The sequence below is a fragment of the Mastomys coucha genome, unplaced genomic scaffold (assembly GCF_008632895.1).
Source record: "Mastomys coucha isolate ucsf_1 unplaced genomic scaffold, UCSF_Mcou_1 pScaffold15, whole genome shotgun sequence".
Classification (NCBI taxonomy): Eukaryota; Metazoa; Chordata; class Mammalia; order Rodentia; family Muridae; genus Mastomys; species Mastomys coucha.
Window position 1 is genome coordinate 153,485,686 of NW_022196897.1, and position 18,674 is coordinate 153,504,359.

At 49.7% G+C, this 18,674-nt stretch overlaps 1 protein-coding gene across 3 annotated transcripts in view; it reads left to right on the forward strand.

The window, feature by feature from the left end:
* Slc9a8 (solute carrier family 9 member A8) overlaps positions 1-15,408 on the forward strand; it is a 56,737-nt gene extending 41,329 nt beyond the window's left edge. For all 3 annotated transcript variants that reach the window (XM_031372825.1, XM_031372826.1, XM_031372824.1), the window contains exons 11-16: positions 2,282-2,398; positions 4,527-4,609; positions 5,682-5,793; positions 7,903-8,123; positions 10,169-10,315; positions 10,729-15,408. In XM_031372825.1, the coding sequence (XP_031228685.1) occupies positions 2,282-2,398; positions 4,527-4,609; positions 5,682-5,793; positions 7,903-8,123; positions 10,169-10,315; positions 10,729-10,836 (788 nt within the window). In that variant the 3' untranslated portion in view covers positions 10,837-15,408. The remainder of the gene's footprint in view (positions 1-2,281; positions 2,399-4,526; positions 4,610-5,681; positions 5,794-7,902; positions 8,124-10,168; positions 10,316-10,728) is intronic.
* The last annotated feature ends 3,266 nt before the right edge of the window (positions 15,409-18,674 follow it).

Genomic DNA, 18,674 nt, shown 5'->3' on the forward strand with positions numbered 1-18,674 from the left:
TTTTTTTAGGTTTGTTTTGTATTTTGAGAACAGTGCCTATATTCTGTAGCTCTGACCGTCCTGAAACTCATCACAGATCTACCTGCCTGTCTCCCGAGTGCTTGTCACCATGGCTGGTTAGACATATTTTTTTGTGTATGATTATGTACCACACAAGTACCTGGGAGTTGTGTATGGTTGTTAGCTACCATGTCGGTGCTAGGATTAAAATGTTATGGTGTCGAAAACCGGGAGCTAAAAAAGCAGAAAATTTCAGTTACTTTTACGATCATGGAAAAGGTGCATGTTATGGGTTTATGGTCAGACAGTTAACAACACTCCATGAAACATTTTATGGTTAGTTATGACCATAAAATGCAGACAATCTACAGTGTATAACTCACAAGATTTCTGAGGAACAACAACAAAGACCGAAATAAACACACAAAACAAGGTGACTTCTACTAAGGACCTAATTAAAGCCTAACATTGTTTAACTTAAAAAAAAAAAATGGGGCTGGAGAGATGGCTCAGCCGTTAAAGGCTAGGCTCACAACCAAAATAAATAAATAAATAAATAAAAATGGAGTCAGCTGTCCCTTAATACAAACCCAGGTCCTTTACAAAAGCAACAAGTACTCTTAACTAGGGAGCCACCTTTCCAGCTTCCTGGTGTAGCCTTTTGATGGTTGTAGGGCCTCGTTTTGCAGCAGGAACAGGGAGGGTCAGCTATTCCGCAGAACAATAATGTAAAGAACAGGTGAGGCTGGGGAGTGCTGGGGTTGTTTGTCCAGCACAGCAGGGGTCTGAGGGTCTGGAGAGCCCAATTTGTACTCCTTAAACTAGAGAGCAAGCCCGCCCCTTATCTAGAGTACCTTCTTGTCTGTCCCCTTGTAGGCAGGATGGGAGAGTGAAGGAAGTGCTCCTTCCTGGGCGGTTGGGGGCAGAACATTCCAGTCCTCTGTCAATACACAGCAGAGCCCTGTGGGATTTCAAAGAGCAGGTGGCCTGTTTTGCAAAGCCTTGCATTTGATCAGCTCAGAGACTAATGTGAGACACTCCCTTTGTGCAGATGCAGTTAGCTAGTTAAACTGTTTCTCCAAAGTGATGGAAGTGGACTAAAATTTGGCTTATAAAGTTTGATTTTCAGTTTATGTATGTTGGCATCTTGTTCAGTGGCTTAAAAAGCTCAGCTTCCTTCTGCCTAGATGTGGCTCTGATAAAAGAACCTATATAGAGGCTCAGAGTGGCAGAGGGAGCATGCCAGGCCCAGGGAGGGGAGCAGCCCTCAGAGAGCACAGACCGATGAGCCCTGGAAGAGGCAGTCAGTTAGTGTGACTTCACTATATCTGAGAACATAATTGGTGACTCCGGGGAAATTAAAATGAGAGTATTTTAAAGGTCCATCAGATGGGCCTTCTCATTGCACCCAGGTTTGGGGGCTTTTCACATGTGGATACAGTGCCAGCTTCTCATCTTAGCCTTTAAACTAAGGGTGAGTGCACCAGGATGCTCACAGCTATTGAGCCTGGTACTGTGCTGTTCAGGTCACACAGCTTATCTTCCATTCCTCTGACTGTTGTGGGTTAGGGACTGCACCAACCACAGCTGAGGGGAAGCTGCCACCTGGCCATTTCCCTGTGGTTTCTGGAAGGCCTCAGGACTGTGTATCTGCCTCCACTCTGTCCTCTCTCCCCCTCCCTCCCCTGCCCCATCTCTCCCTTCCCTCTCCACCTTTCTTCCTTACTTTGTCTCCTTATTTTTGAGACAGTTTCTTGTAGCTCAGGCTAGCTTCAAACTTGTTGTTTAGCCAACTTCTGATCCTCTGACGTCTGGGACTACAGGGGTATGTGCCATCACATCTGGCTTATGACCATCACATCTGGATTATGTTTTTAAGAGGGATGCATGGCTCCTTGCTTGCTAGGGAAATGGTCTACCGACCCTGCATCCACCTCTCTGTACTCTTTTCTTTCCTTTTTACATGCATGGGTGTTTTTTGCCTGAATATATATCTTGTATACTGCATACCTGAAACTCATGGACACCAGCAGAGGATATAGAATCCTCTGGAATTCAGTTACATATAATGGAAAGCTGCCTTGTGGGTGCTGGGAACCAAACATGGTTCCTCTGGACGAGCAGCCAGTGTTCTTTACCTCGGAATCATCTTTCCAGCCCCTCCCATTTTCTTAAAGCCCTAATATATTCGGGGTTTGGGGAATTTGGGGATGAGTGTTGTTTGATTTGCACATCTGTCCCTGTCCTCTGTGTCATGTCTGCCCTCTGCCTCTCTCTCCAGGCATCATGGCGATCCTGTTTTCTGGCATCGTGATGTCTCACTATACACACCATAACCTCTCCCCAGTCACTCAGATCCTCATGCAGCAGACCCTCCGGACCGTGGCCTTCCTGTGTGGTGAGTCCCACCTCTGAGTAGCCACAAAAACTGGGATTCCTGCCTTGCCTGGGTATAGGCTAGGATTTTTCCCTGGCAGCAGGGCACAGAATCCCTCCAAGCCCAGGCCATTACTGTGCCCCTCCCTCCAGGGCTGGCTCCTCTGGCTTTGTGATTCTATAAAAGATGTGAAGCACCTAAGAAATGGACATCTGATGGCTGTAGATTATGGTCAGAAGTAGAGATGCTGTTGGACATTGCAGATATATGATGTAGAAATGGTGCTGAGGACAGGTGAATGGCCTCACCCCTAAGACTTGAACTCTCAGGGTAAAGTTTCAGGATTTTGTGAGCCCGAGGCTTTCCAGCTAGGCGCTGTGAGTGTGTAAGGGAGGGTGCCCTAGCACGGAAGGAGCTCCAGGACCGAGTCCCCTAGGCTGAACATGAGGTCTTTCTGTTAAGCAGCAACAGTTGAAGCTTCCTCCCCCATCTTTCCATGACCCCATTCCTGTTCAGACCTGAAATGAAGTTGCCACCTTTAGCCATTCTGACATTCACACTCTCACACACACTCTCTTTCTATCTCACTGTATATAATATAAGATCTCCCAGGACTCGGCCTCAGTTGCAGCCGCAGCATCCCCTGGTGTTGAGGGGCCATTTTACTTTGGAGCCAGGATGGCAGAGCTGGCTGTGGGAGGCTGGGTAAGGAGAAGCCGGGGAGCCCATTGCCAAGGAGCAAGCTAGAAGTCAGCCCTCTACTCTACTGTCTGGTAGTCTTTTGACCCACAGTTCTTACCAGCCTCAACCAAAGGTTCTGACCTGACCTAACCTAACCCCCACAGGGCAGGGAGCAGAACTCTGCTCTGACCCAGACCAGCTTTACATGCTGGGCATATGCATGCCAGCCCCGGAAGCTGTCTTCCCTCCATGAGAATTCATCAGGCTTGTGCTTTCTCCTGGCCAGCTCCGCCGAGGGAAGTTTAGCCAGTGCACTAGGCTGTTCTGAGGTAGCTGGCATTGCCAGAAGCAGTTTATATCCCACCGTGAAAGGTTGGTTAAGTTCACCAGACATTCTTGCTGCCAGGGAAGGGTAAAGTAGGCTTAGGTGCACTGGCTTGGAGGATCAGACAGTATCAAATCAGAAGGCATCTTGGAGGGGAAGGATGAGCACCTGCTGGCTGTGGGCCACACTGAAAAATACACAAGCCACTACAAGCACTCCTGAGCCCTGTTAAACAGCCTCACCAGCTTGTGTTTACATCTTTTTTTTTTTTTTTTTTTTGGTTTTTCGAGACAGGGTTTCTTTGTGTAGCCCTGGCTGTCCTGGAACTCACTCTGTAGACCAGGCTGGCCTCGAACTCAGAAATCCACCTGCCTCTGCCTCCCAAGTGCTGGGATAAAGGCGTGTGCCACCACTGCCCGGCTTTTTTGGTTTCTTTTATTTGTTTTTGTTTTGTTTGTTTATTGAGACAAGGTTTCTCTGTGTAGTTCAGGCTATCTTGGACTTGTTTTGTAGACTAGGCTGGCTTCAAACTCACAAACATGCAGATGCTGCCTTCTAAGTTTTGGGATTAAAGGCATGTGCCAGCCATTTGTGACAGGAACCTAGAAACTTGGGAGATGCTGTTTTCAGCACACACAAGTGATTGCTTGTACACCAAGTGCAGCGAAGCCTGAGAATGGGTCTTCCCTGCAAGCTCTGTGAGTTAGCTTCCTCTCGAACCTCCCGGGAGTGAGTTAACTAAAGCACCCCCTTCTGTCATGTGGCACCACCGTCACATGCTCACAACTTCTGCCATTTTGCTGCCCCATAGGATCCTGACTGATGAGTGTTCAATAAATGTATAGTGGGAGCTTGGTTATTTGCTTAGTATCTGACAGTTAACTCATTATGTTGTGAAGTTCTCAGAAAGCCAGCCAGCTGTGACAGCTCACGCCAGCAGTCCCAGCACTCAAGTGCTGCATTCAAGGTCAGCCAGAAGCAAGACCTCCATCTCAACCATCCACTCCTCACCCCACCCCAAAAGACTAAGTACAAAGTCTGACCTGGTGTGGCTGTTGGTGTGGCTTTGGGGATGTTTGCTTAAGTTACTACTGAATTGTAAGAGGAACTGGGATAAACGACCTGTTCTTTGGTTTCTTTCAGAAACATGTGTGTTCGCATTTCTTGGCCTCTCCATTTTTAGTTTCCCTCATAAGTTTGAAATTTCCTTTGTCATCTGGTGCATAGTAAGTATTTTTCTTATTTTTCTTATTGAATGGCCTATTTTTAAAATAGTAACATGCTTCTGCTGAAATTTTTTGTGTTTAAAAGATCTCAGACATAAGGGTCTCCAGCGTTTTACATTTTCATGTCCTTGGAGGGTGTGGTTTCCTTTAAATAGTAGCTTTAGCCAGGGCATGGCAGTGGTGCCTATAACCCCAGCACTTGGAGATGGAGGCAGGAGGATCAAAGAGTTTAAAGACAGCTGAGTGGTGGTGGAACATGTCTTTAACCCCAACCCTCAGGAGGCAAAGGCAGGCAGGCCTCTGTGAGCAAGGTCACCCTGGTCTATGGTGCAAGTTTCAGACCAACCAGGGCAACACAGTGAGACCCTATCTCAAAAGTCAGTAAAAGGTTTTAACAAAAAACAAAAGGAGAAATGTGACCAACTGCAAGAGATCCCAACTCTTTTGGGTCCTTTTGTGTCCTGTCTCCACCCCCATCGTGACTTCCTTTAGAGCAGTGGCCTGCCTGTGTCACTGTCTGTCCTCTGAGTGCAGGTTTGGGAAAGCCTTTCATAGAAAATTGTTGCAGGATCTAATCCAGGGCCTTGTGCACATGCAGATACTCCACCCCAGCCCCATTGCATGGAGCTGTAGTTGATTGCCTGAGGCACTTTTGTGCTCCCAAGTGGAGCTCACTCAGCCCACCCTACTTGCTCTGAGGAGCCAGACTCCACATCAGAGGCGGGGTACCTGACTGCCCTCACCTCTGATTCTGCAGTGCCCCTAGTGGGGAAATTAGCATAAGCCCACCCCAGTGTGGAGTCTTGGATGTCTCTTAGTCCCTCTAGGCACTGCAGGGAGCTAGCTGATGCTCACCTTTGTTTGGGGCTGTGTGTGGTACTGAAGCTTGCTAGTGCGTGATGCTAGCTAGTTTCTTCTCTCCAAAGCTTCATCCCGGCAGAGCCAGGGCAGCATTGTGCTGTTGGTGTCTTTTATGGCTGAGGGCAAGGATGCCTTAGACAGGTGTGCTACACTGGCGTTAGCTTGAAGACGCAGTGGAGTCCACCTACACTGGGCACGTTGACATTGGCAGGTGCTGGTCCTGTTCGGCAGAGCTGTCAATATCTTCCCTCTTTCCTACCTGCTGAACTTCTTCCGAGATCACAAAATCACCCCCAAGATGATGTTCATCATGTGGTTCAGTGGTGAGTGGCAGCCAGGGTGGGTGGGCCTGAGCCTGGACTTGAAGGCAGAGGTCCCTGGGAAGCCAGGCTCTTAACAGGTGGTGCCATATGGCACCCTGGATTGGGTGGTCCTTTAGCAAGGGCCCTTGGGAGACTTGTGTGTGGTGTGGTTAGCATGGAGAGGCATGATGTGGTATGGCGCTAAGGATGGGGACTTGACCCAGGGCTTCCTCATGCTAGACAGGCACTTTGGTACTTGGCCCTTTGACCCAGCTGTCACCTCCCTCATGTAGGCAGGTCATCTCTCCTTCTGTACAGAGTCCTCATAGCTGAAGCTGAGCGTTGTGGGCCCCTTCTCCATATAACAGTTCTGGCTGTCCTGAAACATTCTGTAGGCCAGGCTAACCTTGAACTCAGAGATCTGCCTGCCTCTGCCTCCTAAGTGTTGGGATTAGAGGCGTGCGCCACTACTGCTCTTTGTCCCTTAGGATCTTTAACTTTCCAAATGCCTCCTATTTAAGTTTCATTAGCTAGGTATGATGACACATGCCTTGGCTCCCAGCAGAGGCAGATAGAGCACCATGAGTTCAAGGCCAGCTTGCTCTTCATAGTGAGTTCCAGGCCAGCCAGAGCTATACAGTGAGACCCTGTCTCAAAAAATAAAATTTAAATAAATGAATACAATTGAAGTATTCCCATGTGAGCTGGACTATAGTAGCATCACCCTTTATAATGTCCACTCCAATTTGCCCTGTAATTTTTCTTCAAAAAGACCTTATTGTAAAGACTGTGAGCCAAGTTCAATAGTGTTTAAGTATAACACCTGCTACTTGGGAGAACAGGGAAGAAATGTTTCTAGCTTGAGTCTAACCCAGACCCTGTCTCATACAGACAGAGATCTGGCTGATCCAAAGTGTAGTGTAGACTAGGTTTGAACTTGCAGCCATCTTCCTTGCTGCTGCCTCCCAAGTGCTGGGGTCACCATCATGTAAACAGTCAGTCCCTTCCCAGTCCCTCCTGCCATCCCCATTTTCTCCACTTCTGCTGTGCTGGCTTTGGCCTTGGTCAGCTCAGCAGTGGTTTCTGCAGCATTAGCCCCGGCCTAGTGTGTGCTGGGCTTCTGCTTCACTCCTCCCACTGTTGTTGCCAGTATATGGAAGACAGTCCCCTGGGGCTCCAGCCTCCCACCCAGCACTTCCCACACTGACCACAGCCAGTGTCACTAGGGTCTGGCCCCACCCCCTTCTGAACGTGAGACCCTTCTATCTGCCCTTTGTACCATCCAGCTCTCCAAACCAGCCCTCCTCTGGAACCCTGTTTCATGCTCTTCTCTGTCTCTGGGTGTTGGGGCCTACCTGGCTTGCTCTCCTTCCTTGGGAAGCAACATGGTAGGTTGGTATACTCGGCTCCCTTCATTGGCACTGGCTGGGCATATGCGCACACGGAGCCTATCATAGGTGTCTGGTCCCTTCATCCTGTAGCCCTTGTGGGTTTGGAGAAGCAGAGGCTGTCCTGCTTTTGTCACTTGATCCCACCCACTCTGGCCTCACAGAGCCACTCCATCGTAGTCTCTTTCCCAGTGACTCACTCTTCTCATGAATTTGGTGTTTACTGTCTCCTATCTGCTCTGGGAGAGGCTCGAGGTCCCTGCTGTGTATGCAGGGCAGGTCTACTGGCTCCCCACTCTGTCCTCACCCTCATTTCATCACTGCCAGCAAGCTCCACAGATAGGAGTCATTAGGCAAGCCATGCCCTCCTGTTCCTGTGTCTGTCACATGGCCCTGGGCAGGACATTTCTACTCTAGCCTGGTTCCTCACTTGTGTGCCAAGGACAGTGGCAGCACCTGCTATCCTGGTTTATGTGGCAGGCAGTTCTTAACTGGTGGCCTGGGGCACCCAGGGAGGACTCAACCACCATAGCTGTGATGACACATGACAGATAATAGGTCCCCAAATACACCTGCTACACAATATGGCCTTTGTCATGTTGCTTAGAACCAGCCCATGCAGAACATGCAAGAGACTTAAACCTGGCCACCCTGCCTCTTACTCTAAAATCCTGGAGCTACTCCTTTCTCTTTCCCTTCCCCTCCTTCCTGTGTGGCCCTGAGTCCCCATTTGCCCCCCCAGGTCTTCGAGGGGCCATCCCCTACGCACTGAGCCTGCACCTGGGCCTGGAGCCCATGGAGAAGCGCCAGCTCATTGGCACAACCACCATAGTCATTGTGCTCTTCACCATCCTGCTGCTGGGAGGCAGCACCATGCCCCTCATCCGCCTCGTGGATATCGAGGATGCCCGGGCACGCCGAAGGAGCAAGAAAGACGTCAACCTCAGCAAGACTGAAAAGATGGTTAGTGCAGCTGAGGGCCTGTGGCCCATCTGCCTGGGAGGGCAGGATAGGTTTCTGAGGGCTGGGGCTTGCTTATGCATTTGTTTACCTCAAGGCCAGCAATGGAGAACAGGTGCAGGACTTGGCTTCTGAAGCAGGGCTCTTCGGGGTAGGGTGTGTGCCAGCCTTGTGCCCTGCTGAAGCCATAGAAACTGAGAGATGATGCCATCTGCAGTTCAGGACATTTCAAGTAGAGAGCCTGGTCCTATGCCAGACTCCCAGGTCAAGGACCAAGAGCTTTCAAATGTTGGTATTGCTCAGTGTACAGTTACACTCAATAGGGACCAAAGAGTATGGTGGCTTGTGATAACTGTGAGCGCTGTAAGCAAGGTGCCAACCTCAAGAACAAAGGGCCTGGACACATTGGAAGCTGAGGCTTCTGTACTGCCTTGCCCACCTCTACTTCCAATGAGTCTCCTGCTGCTGCCAGGCCACTCTTGGGCTGGGACCACCTAGCTCTTCCTCTTCTGTACCAACCCTGACTCCTGATTCACCTTCCCGCCCCACCCCCCATGCTCTTGAGATGCACTGTCCTCTAGTCTTCCTGTCTGAGATGTAACTTGGGTCAGTGGTTTTTTTTGTTTGTTTGTTTTTAAACTTTTTTAAAAAAATTTATTTCATGTATGTAAGTACACTGTACTGTCTTCAGACACACCAGAAGAGGGCATCCAATCAACATTACAGATGATTATGAGCCACCATGTGGTTGCTGGGAATTGAACTCAGGACCTCTGGAAGAGCAGCCCATTTTCAACTTTGTTTTGTTTTGTTTTTTGAGACAGGGTTTCTCTGTGTAGTCCTGGCTGTCCTGGAACTCACTCTGTAGACCAGGCTGGCCTCGAACTCAGAAATCTGCCTGCCTCTGCCTCCCAAGTGCTGGGATTAAAGGCATGTGCCACCACCGCCCAGCTGACTTCTTTTTATTTGGAACCTTTTTTTTTTTTTTTTTAAGATTTATTTATTTTATATGAATAGATTGTAGCACTCTTCAGACACACCAGAAGAGGGCATCAGATCAACATTACAGATGGTTGTGAGCCACCATGTGGTTGCTGGGAATTGAACTAAGGACCCTTCAGAAGCACAGTCAGTGCTCTTAAATGGCTGAGCCATCTCTCTAGCCCATTTGGAACCTTTTTTAAAGTATATGTGTCTGTGCATGTGCATGCTGTGGTGTGTGTGTGCGCTCACTGAATGCAAGAAGAGAGCATTAGATCCTCCAGAACCGGACGGAGCTGTCAGCAGTTCTCAGCTACTAGGAACCTGAACTCCAGTCCTCTGGAAAAACAGCAAGCATTCCAAACCACTGAGCCACCTTTCCAGCCTTATTTGAGATGGGCTCACTCTGTCACTGTGTAGACTAAGTAGGGCTTGACTGTGTTGGAGCTCCAGCTGCCTGGCAGTTTTGCTGCCTCCAGTTCCCAAGTGCTGGCGTTCACAGAAGTGAGCCCTGTGCAGAATGCTATTCCTGCAAGGCTACAGCCATTCTTGGACAGTCAGCCCAGCGGGTGGGGTAATAAATACACTGCTGTAGCCAAGGCAGTTAGCGTGTGCATGGAGCTGCAGGTTGAGAACACTGAGGCACAAGAAGGGCTCCAGGCAGAGCCTGCCCTCACAGACACCATGGTCTACCTAGGTCTTCACAGTAGGTTTCCCCGACCAGCAGTGGTGCCATGTTAAATATGCAGATTTGGTAGCCAGCCTCTGACCTGTTGTTGCAGAAATTGCAGCTGGGGCTGAAATGTGTGTCACCTTCAGGTTTCTCAAACCCCAGAGACTGACCAGGCTCCTTCTCCACTCCCAGGCCAGCGGGGCCCTGTGACTTTAGAGACTCTCGCATGCAATCTTGTTGTCACTGGTCCACCCTGCCAAGGGTAGGCTTTGGGGGTCCCAAAAGCTCTGTGCCTGTGATCACCTGTGCTAGCGTAGAGTGTTAGAGTAGCATTCTGGGAGGGCAGATGGGGCTCCTGGGAAATGTTTGCTGACGCTGACAGCTCTGTTCCCAGGGTAATGCCATCGAGTCAGAACACCTGTCAGAGCTCACTGAGGAAGAGTACGAGGCTCACTACATCAGACAGCAGGACCTCAAAGGCTTCATGTGGCTGGATGCCAAGTACCTGAACCCCTTCTTCACACGGCGGCTGACACAGGAGGTGGGCATATCAGGGATCCCTTGCCTCCCCTTAACCCTGCACACCCTGGAAGATCCTTCTACCTGGGGTGGGTGGGACTATGTATGCTAGCACAGCGTCTTCCAACCCCGTGAGCACTGTGTCCTTTAACAGTTAGTCAGCAAACATGTCATCTCACTTGACAGTTGGGGAAGACTGAAGCCCAGGGAAAGGAACACACACGCACACGCACACGGCAACAGACTGCAAAGCTGCCACAGAGCCCAGACATCTAATTCTAAAGGCCTAGCTTCTAATGTGTCATTTTTCTCCCCCTAAGCCCCTTCCACTTGTCAGTAGACCCTCCTGTTACCTCCAGCCTATGGGTTCATGGCAGCCTCGTCTCCTGACCTGTCACTGACTCACTGACAGGGTTCTCACACGTCTCCCTGCAGGACCTCCACCATGGGCGCATCCAGATGAAGAGCCTCACCAACAAGTGGTACGAGGAGGTTCGTCAGGGACCGTCGGGCTCTGAGGATGATGAGCAGGAGTTGTTCTGAGCCCACAGTGCTCCACCCAGCCTCCTCAGAACACAAGATGGTAGGTCAAGGGCTAGTCTTAGCTAGGAAGCTTCAGGCCTTTGGAGCATGCTGGCTTCAGAAATGTGATAGGCCTCCATGACTGACGGAACCAGATGTACCGTGTTGTTTCCGGGCTTGCAGAGACGGCAGTCGCTAGCCTCCTCCCTGCTTCTCTGCCAGGCCACAGAGAAAGCTTTGGAAGGCTGCTTGTTCATCTCACACCAGGCCGCACCATGCCTTCCTCACCTCTGGAGCAGCTGCTGGTGGGCACATCTGCCATTTGTCTCAGAACTGTCAAGGTGCCTTGGTGTCAGCAGCAGTAACCTCGACCTGGTACCACAGCCAAGAGACTCTGAGGCCTCCCAGTCCTGCTCTGTGTCTTTCGCTCCCTAAGAGAAAGACTGACATAGGACTGGCACTTCCCAGCCTGCGTTTGGGAAGGCACCTACGCCCTCCTGTGGCACAATGAAAATGTTTACACTGGTACCTGGCAGGGGTCAGCCTGCAGGCTTCCAGGAAAGGTGATCACCCATCCGCTGGGTTTGGAGTGTTCTCTGAAGAGACAAAATGGAAGCACAGGGGCCTTGGGGGCACCTTGTGAGTCACCTCCATGTCCCACTGCCTCGCCTCTCATTCCTGCCTTCTGTCTCTCCAGTGGCCTCTCTGGACCCTGTAATGTGAAGCTCCTTCCACCCCACTGCTGTTTAGAGCCCAGCTTTGTCTTTACCAGTTTCTGGACCCTGGGTCCTCTGCCCTCCATGCCAAGGCCCCACTCTAGCTCCCCAAGACACTGGGGCAGTGCTCCCCACTTTGGCTACTTGTATTCTGGTGGCTTTGGGTCACAGAAACACACACTCGTGCACGTCGCAGATAAGGTGCTGGATCATACCATAGGCAATGGTTGTTGCTTGATGTCCTCACCTGCCATTTTATGAGTGCTGTCCTCTGCCCATCTGTGGCACTTTAGCAACTACTCATGGCCCTGACTCACAATGGGGACACGGTGGGCCTTGTGGCAGGTGTTTCTGACCTTAGGTACTGTGGTTCTGATGTTGGGAAGGACAGCCAGGCCTCTAAGGCCCTGACACCTCACTGTGCTGCAGAAGTTGGTCAAGTTGGAGGCATATAGTTTGCTTCTGTGCATAAGGACACTTGTCCTTGGCAAAGCCAAGATATGGCCCTCTTCCTTGTCTCTTAGCTCTGGAACGGGAGCCGTTCTGTGGCCTTGTGTAATTTTGGGGTTAAGGCTGGGTTGTTCTCTTTCTCAGAACTCAGGTTCCATCTTTGAAATGAAGAATTAGGGTACCATTCAGTTGGCCCCGTCTCCAGGGCTCCTGTCCCTGGTCCATCATTCTTGGCCTCCTACTTGTAGCTGAGACCTGAAGCAAGCTTCCCAGAGCTTGGTGAGAATGTTGTGTGTCAGCTCTGAGCATCAGTAGGTACCTTTGCCTCTTGCTGGAGGATGTAGGCTTAGCACCCTGGGAGACCGCCCAGCCCTTCAGAGCCACTGGCCAGGGAGCAAAGTGCTGGATGCCTTTCCTTCTTCTGATGTTTTACCTGAGGTACAAGCTGCTGCTACCACCTGCTCAGATCTCGCTAGTCCTGTTGTGTGCAGTGGCAAAGGCGCAAATGGTACAAGATGCTGCCTCAGGTGCGCTGTGAGTTTCAGGTCTAGGCAAGGGACAGGCCAGCTGGGCACACAGAAGTTAATACTTCAGAGTACGGAGGGACATGGATGCCCCTGGGTATCTGGCAGTACCCTGTACTTCCGCAGTGTAAAAGAAAGGTCTTGGAAGCGGTGACCTGCTTCCTGCAGTGCTGTGATCACAGGGTCCCTCCAAAAAGCCTCGCCTAGCAGCGTGGCAGGCTGAGGGGCTGGGTTTGCAGATTTCTTTTTGTGCAGTAGAATGCCGAGAGACTGAGCAGAAAGCCTTCTTAACACCTACCCTAAGGGTCACCGGGTCAGTGTGCCCATGGTAGGTTCGGGGCCAGGCAGCTGCTGCTCTCCTGGCTCCTCTTCCCTTAGCTGCGGAGGTACCTGTGGTAGAGGGCAGCTGCTCCTGGCTCAAACAGGAGGATCTAGTAGCTGTCTACCACCCACCAGGTTTCTAAGATACCTTGTGGAGACAGGGTCCTCCCCATTCTCTTCAGAAATAGCATCTCATTTTCTCTGCTGGCGTGTGTCTAGGGCACCAGGTCCAAGCAGCGAGAGGCAGACTGTTAATGGAACTCACATAGGAACATGAGGCAGTAAGAGCCTGTGCGAGGAAGGCCTTCTGGTGACCCTGCTTCTCCATCCTGCCTTCCCACCTGTCCACCCAGTTTCAGAGTTGGGAGGTGCTGTGGCTCCCTCACCCAGGCACCATCCTGTGCAGTGGTGGTGGGACAAGCCACGCTTTAGAGCCATGGTAGCGCAGGCTGGTGAGTGGTGGAGTTGCCCTGCTTCCACCAAGGCGAAGCTGAAGGCTCTCCTCACAAGCCTGGGTTTCTTTCTTCTCTGACAGTGGAGGGTTTTGGAAGCCCTAGTTTTCTGTTGTGATTTAGGGAGACTGGTCAGCAGCCAAGGTCCCTGGGGTCTGAGCTGGAGGGAAGCTGTCGCTCTCCTGGAGCTTCCCTCCCTCTTGCCTGCCTGCTCCCCTCAGCCTCACTGATGAGCTGGGGGAGGGGTGTCCCAGGTCACATCACTGGATAGTTAGAAATAAAGTGCTGTGCAATCAGAGCTGACCTCTGTTGTGTCACGTGTTTGCATACTCCTAAGTGTGGCCCTGGGCCCCATAGCTCTGCAGGACAGCAGCAGGCATATTCCAAGAAGTGCAGTGTTCAAGAGTCCAGATCTGGCCTTCAGTGACCAACACTTGAAGCAGAATGCTCATGCCAACCATGACTTCCTCCCAGGTGCCAGGAAGCCATTGCTCCAGGGGCTGCTGCTTGACGTGGTGTTGGTTTCTGACAGCAGAAAATGGAGAACTACTCCATGCAATCTGAAATGATGAGGATCCAGAGCAGAGCCTACCAGCAAAGCCCAGTGGGCAAAAGCCAGGTTTTGTGGTTCTTTGCAGCCCTGAGACTCCCTACCCCCACCAGCTACCAAGAGAGTAAAACAGCCCCTGTACCTACCTAGCACCAGCCACAGGAAGCAGGTATGAGGCCCCTCTGCTGACATCATGTGGCCTTGGCCATGTCAGGGAAGGGGCCTGAGTGTGACATCTCATGGGAACTCAAGCAGCCTTGAAACCACTGGTGAAGAGCCGATCAGATCCTCAGGTTGCCTGTTCCTGAGAATGGCTAGGAGTTTGCTGAGTCGTGTCAGCCTGGAAGAAGGGCTCAGTCCCACTGAAGGATACAACCTGATCAACTTCAGAGAAAGCCCAGAGTAGAGAGGAGAACTGGAAGAATCAGCTCCCTTCCAGGCCAGAAAGCTGTAGAGAAAGGGTCCCAGAGCCCCCAACCCACCCCATGGCAGAACTGATCTGAGGAGACATACTAAAAACATATGCTATTATGGGAGGCAGAGGCAGGGTATCTCTTGAGTTGGACGCCAACTTGGCCTACATTGCAAGTTTCAGGCCAACTAGAGCTATACAGTCAAACCCTGTCTTTAAAAGTCAAACATGCTGTTAGACATAGTGGTGCAAACTCATAATCCCATCACTAGAGGCTGAGACAGGAAGATGGCCACAATTCTGAACTATAAAATATAATCTAAAAAAGAAGGGAAAAACCATACGCTACCAACACACTTCGTTCTCTGTGGTGTGCTGCTGTGCTCACAAGAACTGGGCTCATTCCAGCCCCACACTCATGTCAGCCCCTGTACTTGTTGAGGAGAGGCCTCAGTTCCTTTCCCAGGTATAAAGCCTGGGCCTGCTGGGATGGACTGAGGGATGACAGCAGAAAGCATTTTTCTGGTTTCTTTTTGGAGACGGGGTGTCTGTGTAGCTCTGGCTATCGTAGAATGTGCTGGGTAGACGAGGCTGCCTTCAGGCCCAGTGGTCTGCCTGCCCTGCCTCTGCTTGCTTTCTTTTTTTTTTCCCTTGGTTTTTCGAGATAGGGTTTCTCTGTGTAGCCCCCTGCCTATCCTGGAACTCACTCTGTAGACCAGGCTAGCCTGGAACTCAGAAATCCACCTCCCAAGTATTGGGACTAAAGGTGTGCGCCACCACCGCCCAGTTCCTGCCTCTGCTTTCTGAGTACTGGGAAGCCAGAAGCCATCTATCTAAAGTGGGTGCTAGGAACCAAATTCCTGTGTTCTGAGAGCAGCAAGCCCTTTGTACCACTAAGCCATCTCTCAAGTCCTACATCTGGCATTTTAACTTGAGTTCTGGGGAACAAATCAGGTTCTCATACCTATGAGGGAAACATTTAACCAAATGAGCCATCTCCGTAGACCAATTTTCATTTCCTATGAAGCTAAGGCATTGTGGGATATACTTAGAATCCAAACATTTGGGAGACTTGGGCAAATGAATTGCTTCAAGTCTGAGACCAACATGGTGTCCACGGTGGACAGCCAACAATGACTAGAAATTCTCATAAAAACCAAAGAAAACATGTGTTATGTGTATTCATTCATTTTTGTGTAACCTTTCACATGTCTAGATTCACACCACCGCAGGGAGGTCCTTTTATAGACATGACAGAAATGAGACATCCTGTTGCTAAACAGAACTGGGGTGTTCCATGTTACTATGAGTGAAATGACAGCTCAGTGGGAATGACTCTCCCAGAGGGCAGAACCCCACATGCTTCCTGCTGAAGCAGTCTTGTGTGTTCTGATCAATGCCAAAGACCCAGAGTGCATGCACAACACTCCATATTAACAGGATGACAGATAAAACTGTAGCTATTTTGACTGATAGAGAAGGAACATCTGTTCCTTTTAAGTTCTAATTTCAAGTTCTAGAGGATTCCCTAAGAAAAACAGCAAACCAGGGCTAGGGGACAGCCACCCTAGCATAGAAAGGGCTTGTCCTGGCTAGCTTTTTGTCAACTTGACACAGCTGTTGTTATTTGAGAAGAGGGGACCCTGATTAGTAAAATGCCCCACCAGATTAGCCTGGGACAGTACCTGAGGCAGTTTTTTGGTTTTTGACAGTTACTCTGTGTAGCCCTAGCTGTCCTATAGAAGCCAGGATGGACTCTTGAGATCTGCTTTTCCCTGTGTGCTGGCATTAAAGTTGTGCACCCACACACGCAGTGGCCTTTGGGGCATTTCCATGATTGGTAATCCCAGCCCATAAGCAAGCCAGTAAGCATTCCATGGTGGCTGGCTTTCTGGAGAGCATCCCTGCAAGAGGATCACAAGCTTAGGCCTGGCCTGAGCTATTCAGTAAGACACTGTCTCAAACTCCTCCCCTTGTACACACATGAGCAACACTGACTGGACTCAGGGTCATTAAAGAAACAAAGACATGGACCTTAGATGGAACATGATAAAGAGATTCTGGGGAAGAGGTGATATGAACAAAATATACTTTGTGACTGGGCAGTGGTGGCACATACCTTGATCCCAGCACTCAGGAGGCAGAGGCAAGTGGATCTTTGAGTTCAAGGCCAGCCTCTTGTACAGAAGGAGTTTCAAGATATCCACACTACACAAAAACTTGTCTCCCATATATATATATATATATGTATATATATATATATATATATACACACACACACACACATACATACATACACACACACACACAAACCCCCTACTTAATGAGGCTAAATAGATGGGTCATCAGTTAAGAGCTTTGGCTGCTCTCACAGAGGAAGGGACTCCATTCCAAGCACCCCACGGAGGTTCTGATTCATCTGTAACTCCAGTTCCAGGGATTCTACATGCACTTCTGGCCTCAGTGGGCACAGCATGCACACAGCACAGACATGTGCACAAGCAAAACACCCATACACATAAAAAAAATTTAAAGAGAGCTTACACACGTAAATTAGAACTGGGCCCCTGAGTGACCCAGCAGTCCCACATCACCTTCAATATAGATAGGCCAAATGTGTCAGAAGTGAGCCAGGTCCTACTCAGGTACTGGTGGTACCTGGAACAACACATGCAGATAGGAATAAATTAGGGAGAGGCAACCAATTCTTAGGAAACCAGGAGACTAGGCCATGGGACAGAGCAGGACTGGACTAAGTGCAGCTTAGGCACTGGCAAAGCACCTTCTGAGTCACCATATCCATGCACTCTGGGTCTAACCAAAATCCTGCCTCAATGAAGGTCTTTCATATATGCACAAGCACATGCAAACATGCACACACATAACACGAAAGAAAAATAGAAAGTCAAACTGGGACTCCTATGTTCTGTAGGGCAGCCTCAGTGGCAATGGTAATTTAAAGATCCATCTTCTAAGCTGGGACAGATGCATCCAGTGGCACATCATTTGTCTAGCATATACAAGACCCTGGATACATGCCCCAAAAGTCAACATCTTGTAGTGTGGGGGATTTGAGCTTGATGCAATAAAAGACACATGAAATAATTTTTAGAAAGTGTGTACGGGTGTCTTGTGTACATGTATGGACATACACTATGTACATGCCTAGTGCCTACAAAGGCCAGAGGAGGGCTCTGGGTCCCCTAGAACTGGAATTAGAAATGGTTGTGAGTGATGATGTGGGTGCTAGGAATTGAATCTGGGTCTCTGGAAGAGCAGCCAATGTTTGTTGTACCATCTCACCACCTGTCTGCCAAGTTTTGTTTGTTTTTAAGAAAAAAAAATCTTTGGCTAGATGTGGTAGAACATGCTTTTAATGAGAAAAACCAGAAGGCAGGGGGGGAAAGGTATGTCTTTAATAGTAACAATTATTTCCCCCAGAAGTGCTTTGGGAAAATGGACAGCTTGACCGCTGGGCCTGGTTTCCATCTTCCCCAGATGACCAGGCTGTAGTACCTGAGTCCTGTCACTTGAGCTAACTGTGGTGTCTAGGGCAGAGCATGCTGCAAATGAGGGGAGCCACAGAAGGGGCAGCAACACCATAAACACTTCATTTAACAATGGAAGACACTTTATTATTTTTTTAAATCTCTCAACATTTCAACTCTGTAGAAATCAAATGCAAAACATGTGCATTTTAAATTAGCATATACTCAACTATCCCAATCACGCGTCTCCCATAGTGAGACACACCTAGGAGGGGAGAGGCCTTGCCAGGCTGTCTATTTCCTGGTGGAAAGCACACAGCACTTCTTCAGGCGGCCTATCCTCCATCTTGAGAGAGTCCCTGCAATGCTGGAGTAACTGGAATGGAAAGCTAGAGCTCTCAGGAAAGGGCCAAGCAGGCATCACCAGTTCTGAGGTGTGGAACATCAAAGAGCTGCCCAGGAAGGCCAGTCTCAGTAATAAAATTGCCCAAATTCTGCTGTATATATACACCTATCTACATGCGGTCTATCAGCTAGAGATAAAAAAAGAGTTATAAGATTTGGAAAACCCTAAAATCACTCCAGTAAGTCGGAAGACCACCAGCAAATTCACAGTGGCTCAGGGCTTGGCCAGAGTAAAGCCTTCTCCAGAGCTGGATGCCTGCTTTGGGAAAACTCTCCTTGCACAGAGATCCCAAACACGACATCACAACTGCCTATGGCTAAAGTGTGTTAACGCTTCACAAGGAAGTGACAGCTTCAAATTCCTGCCCTGCCCCTCTCCCCAAAAAGGAAAATCCAGAGGTGGGGTTTATACCAGGAAGCGTGGACACTTGGCTGAGTACTGGAGAGGCATCTATCTAATGAGCACATACCACCTCTGCCCACCCTAGTGCAAAAAGACTGAGAGCCGCGCTGACAGCCCTGGGAACCAGTGAGGAAGGCT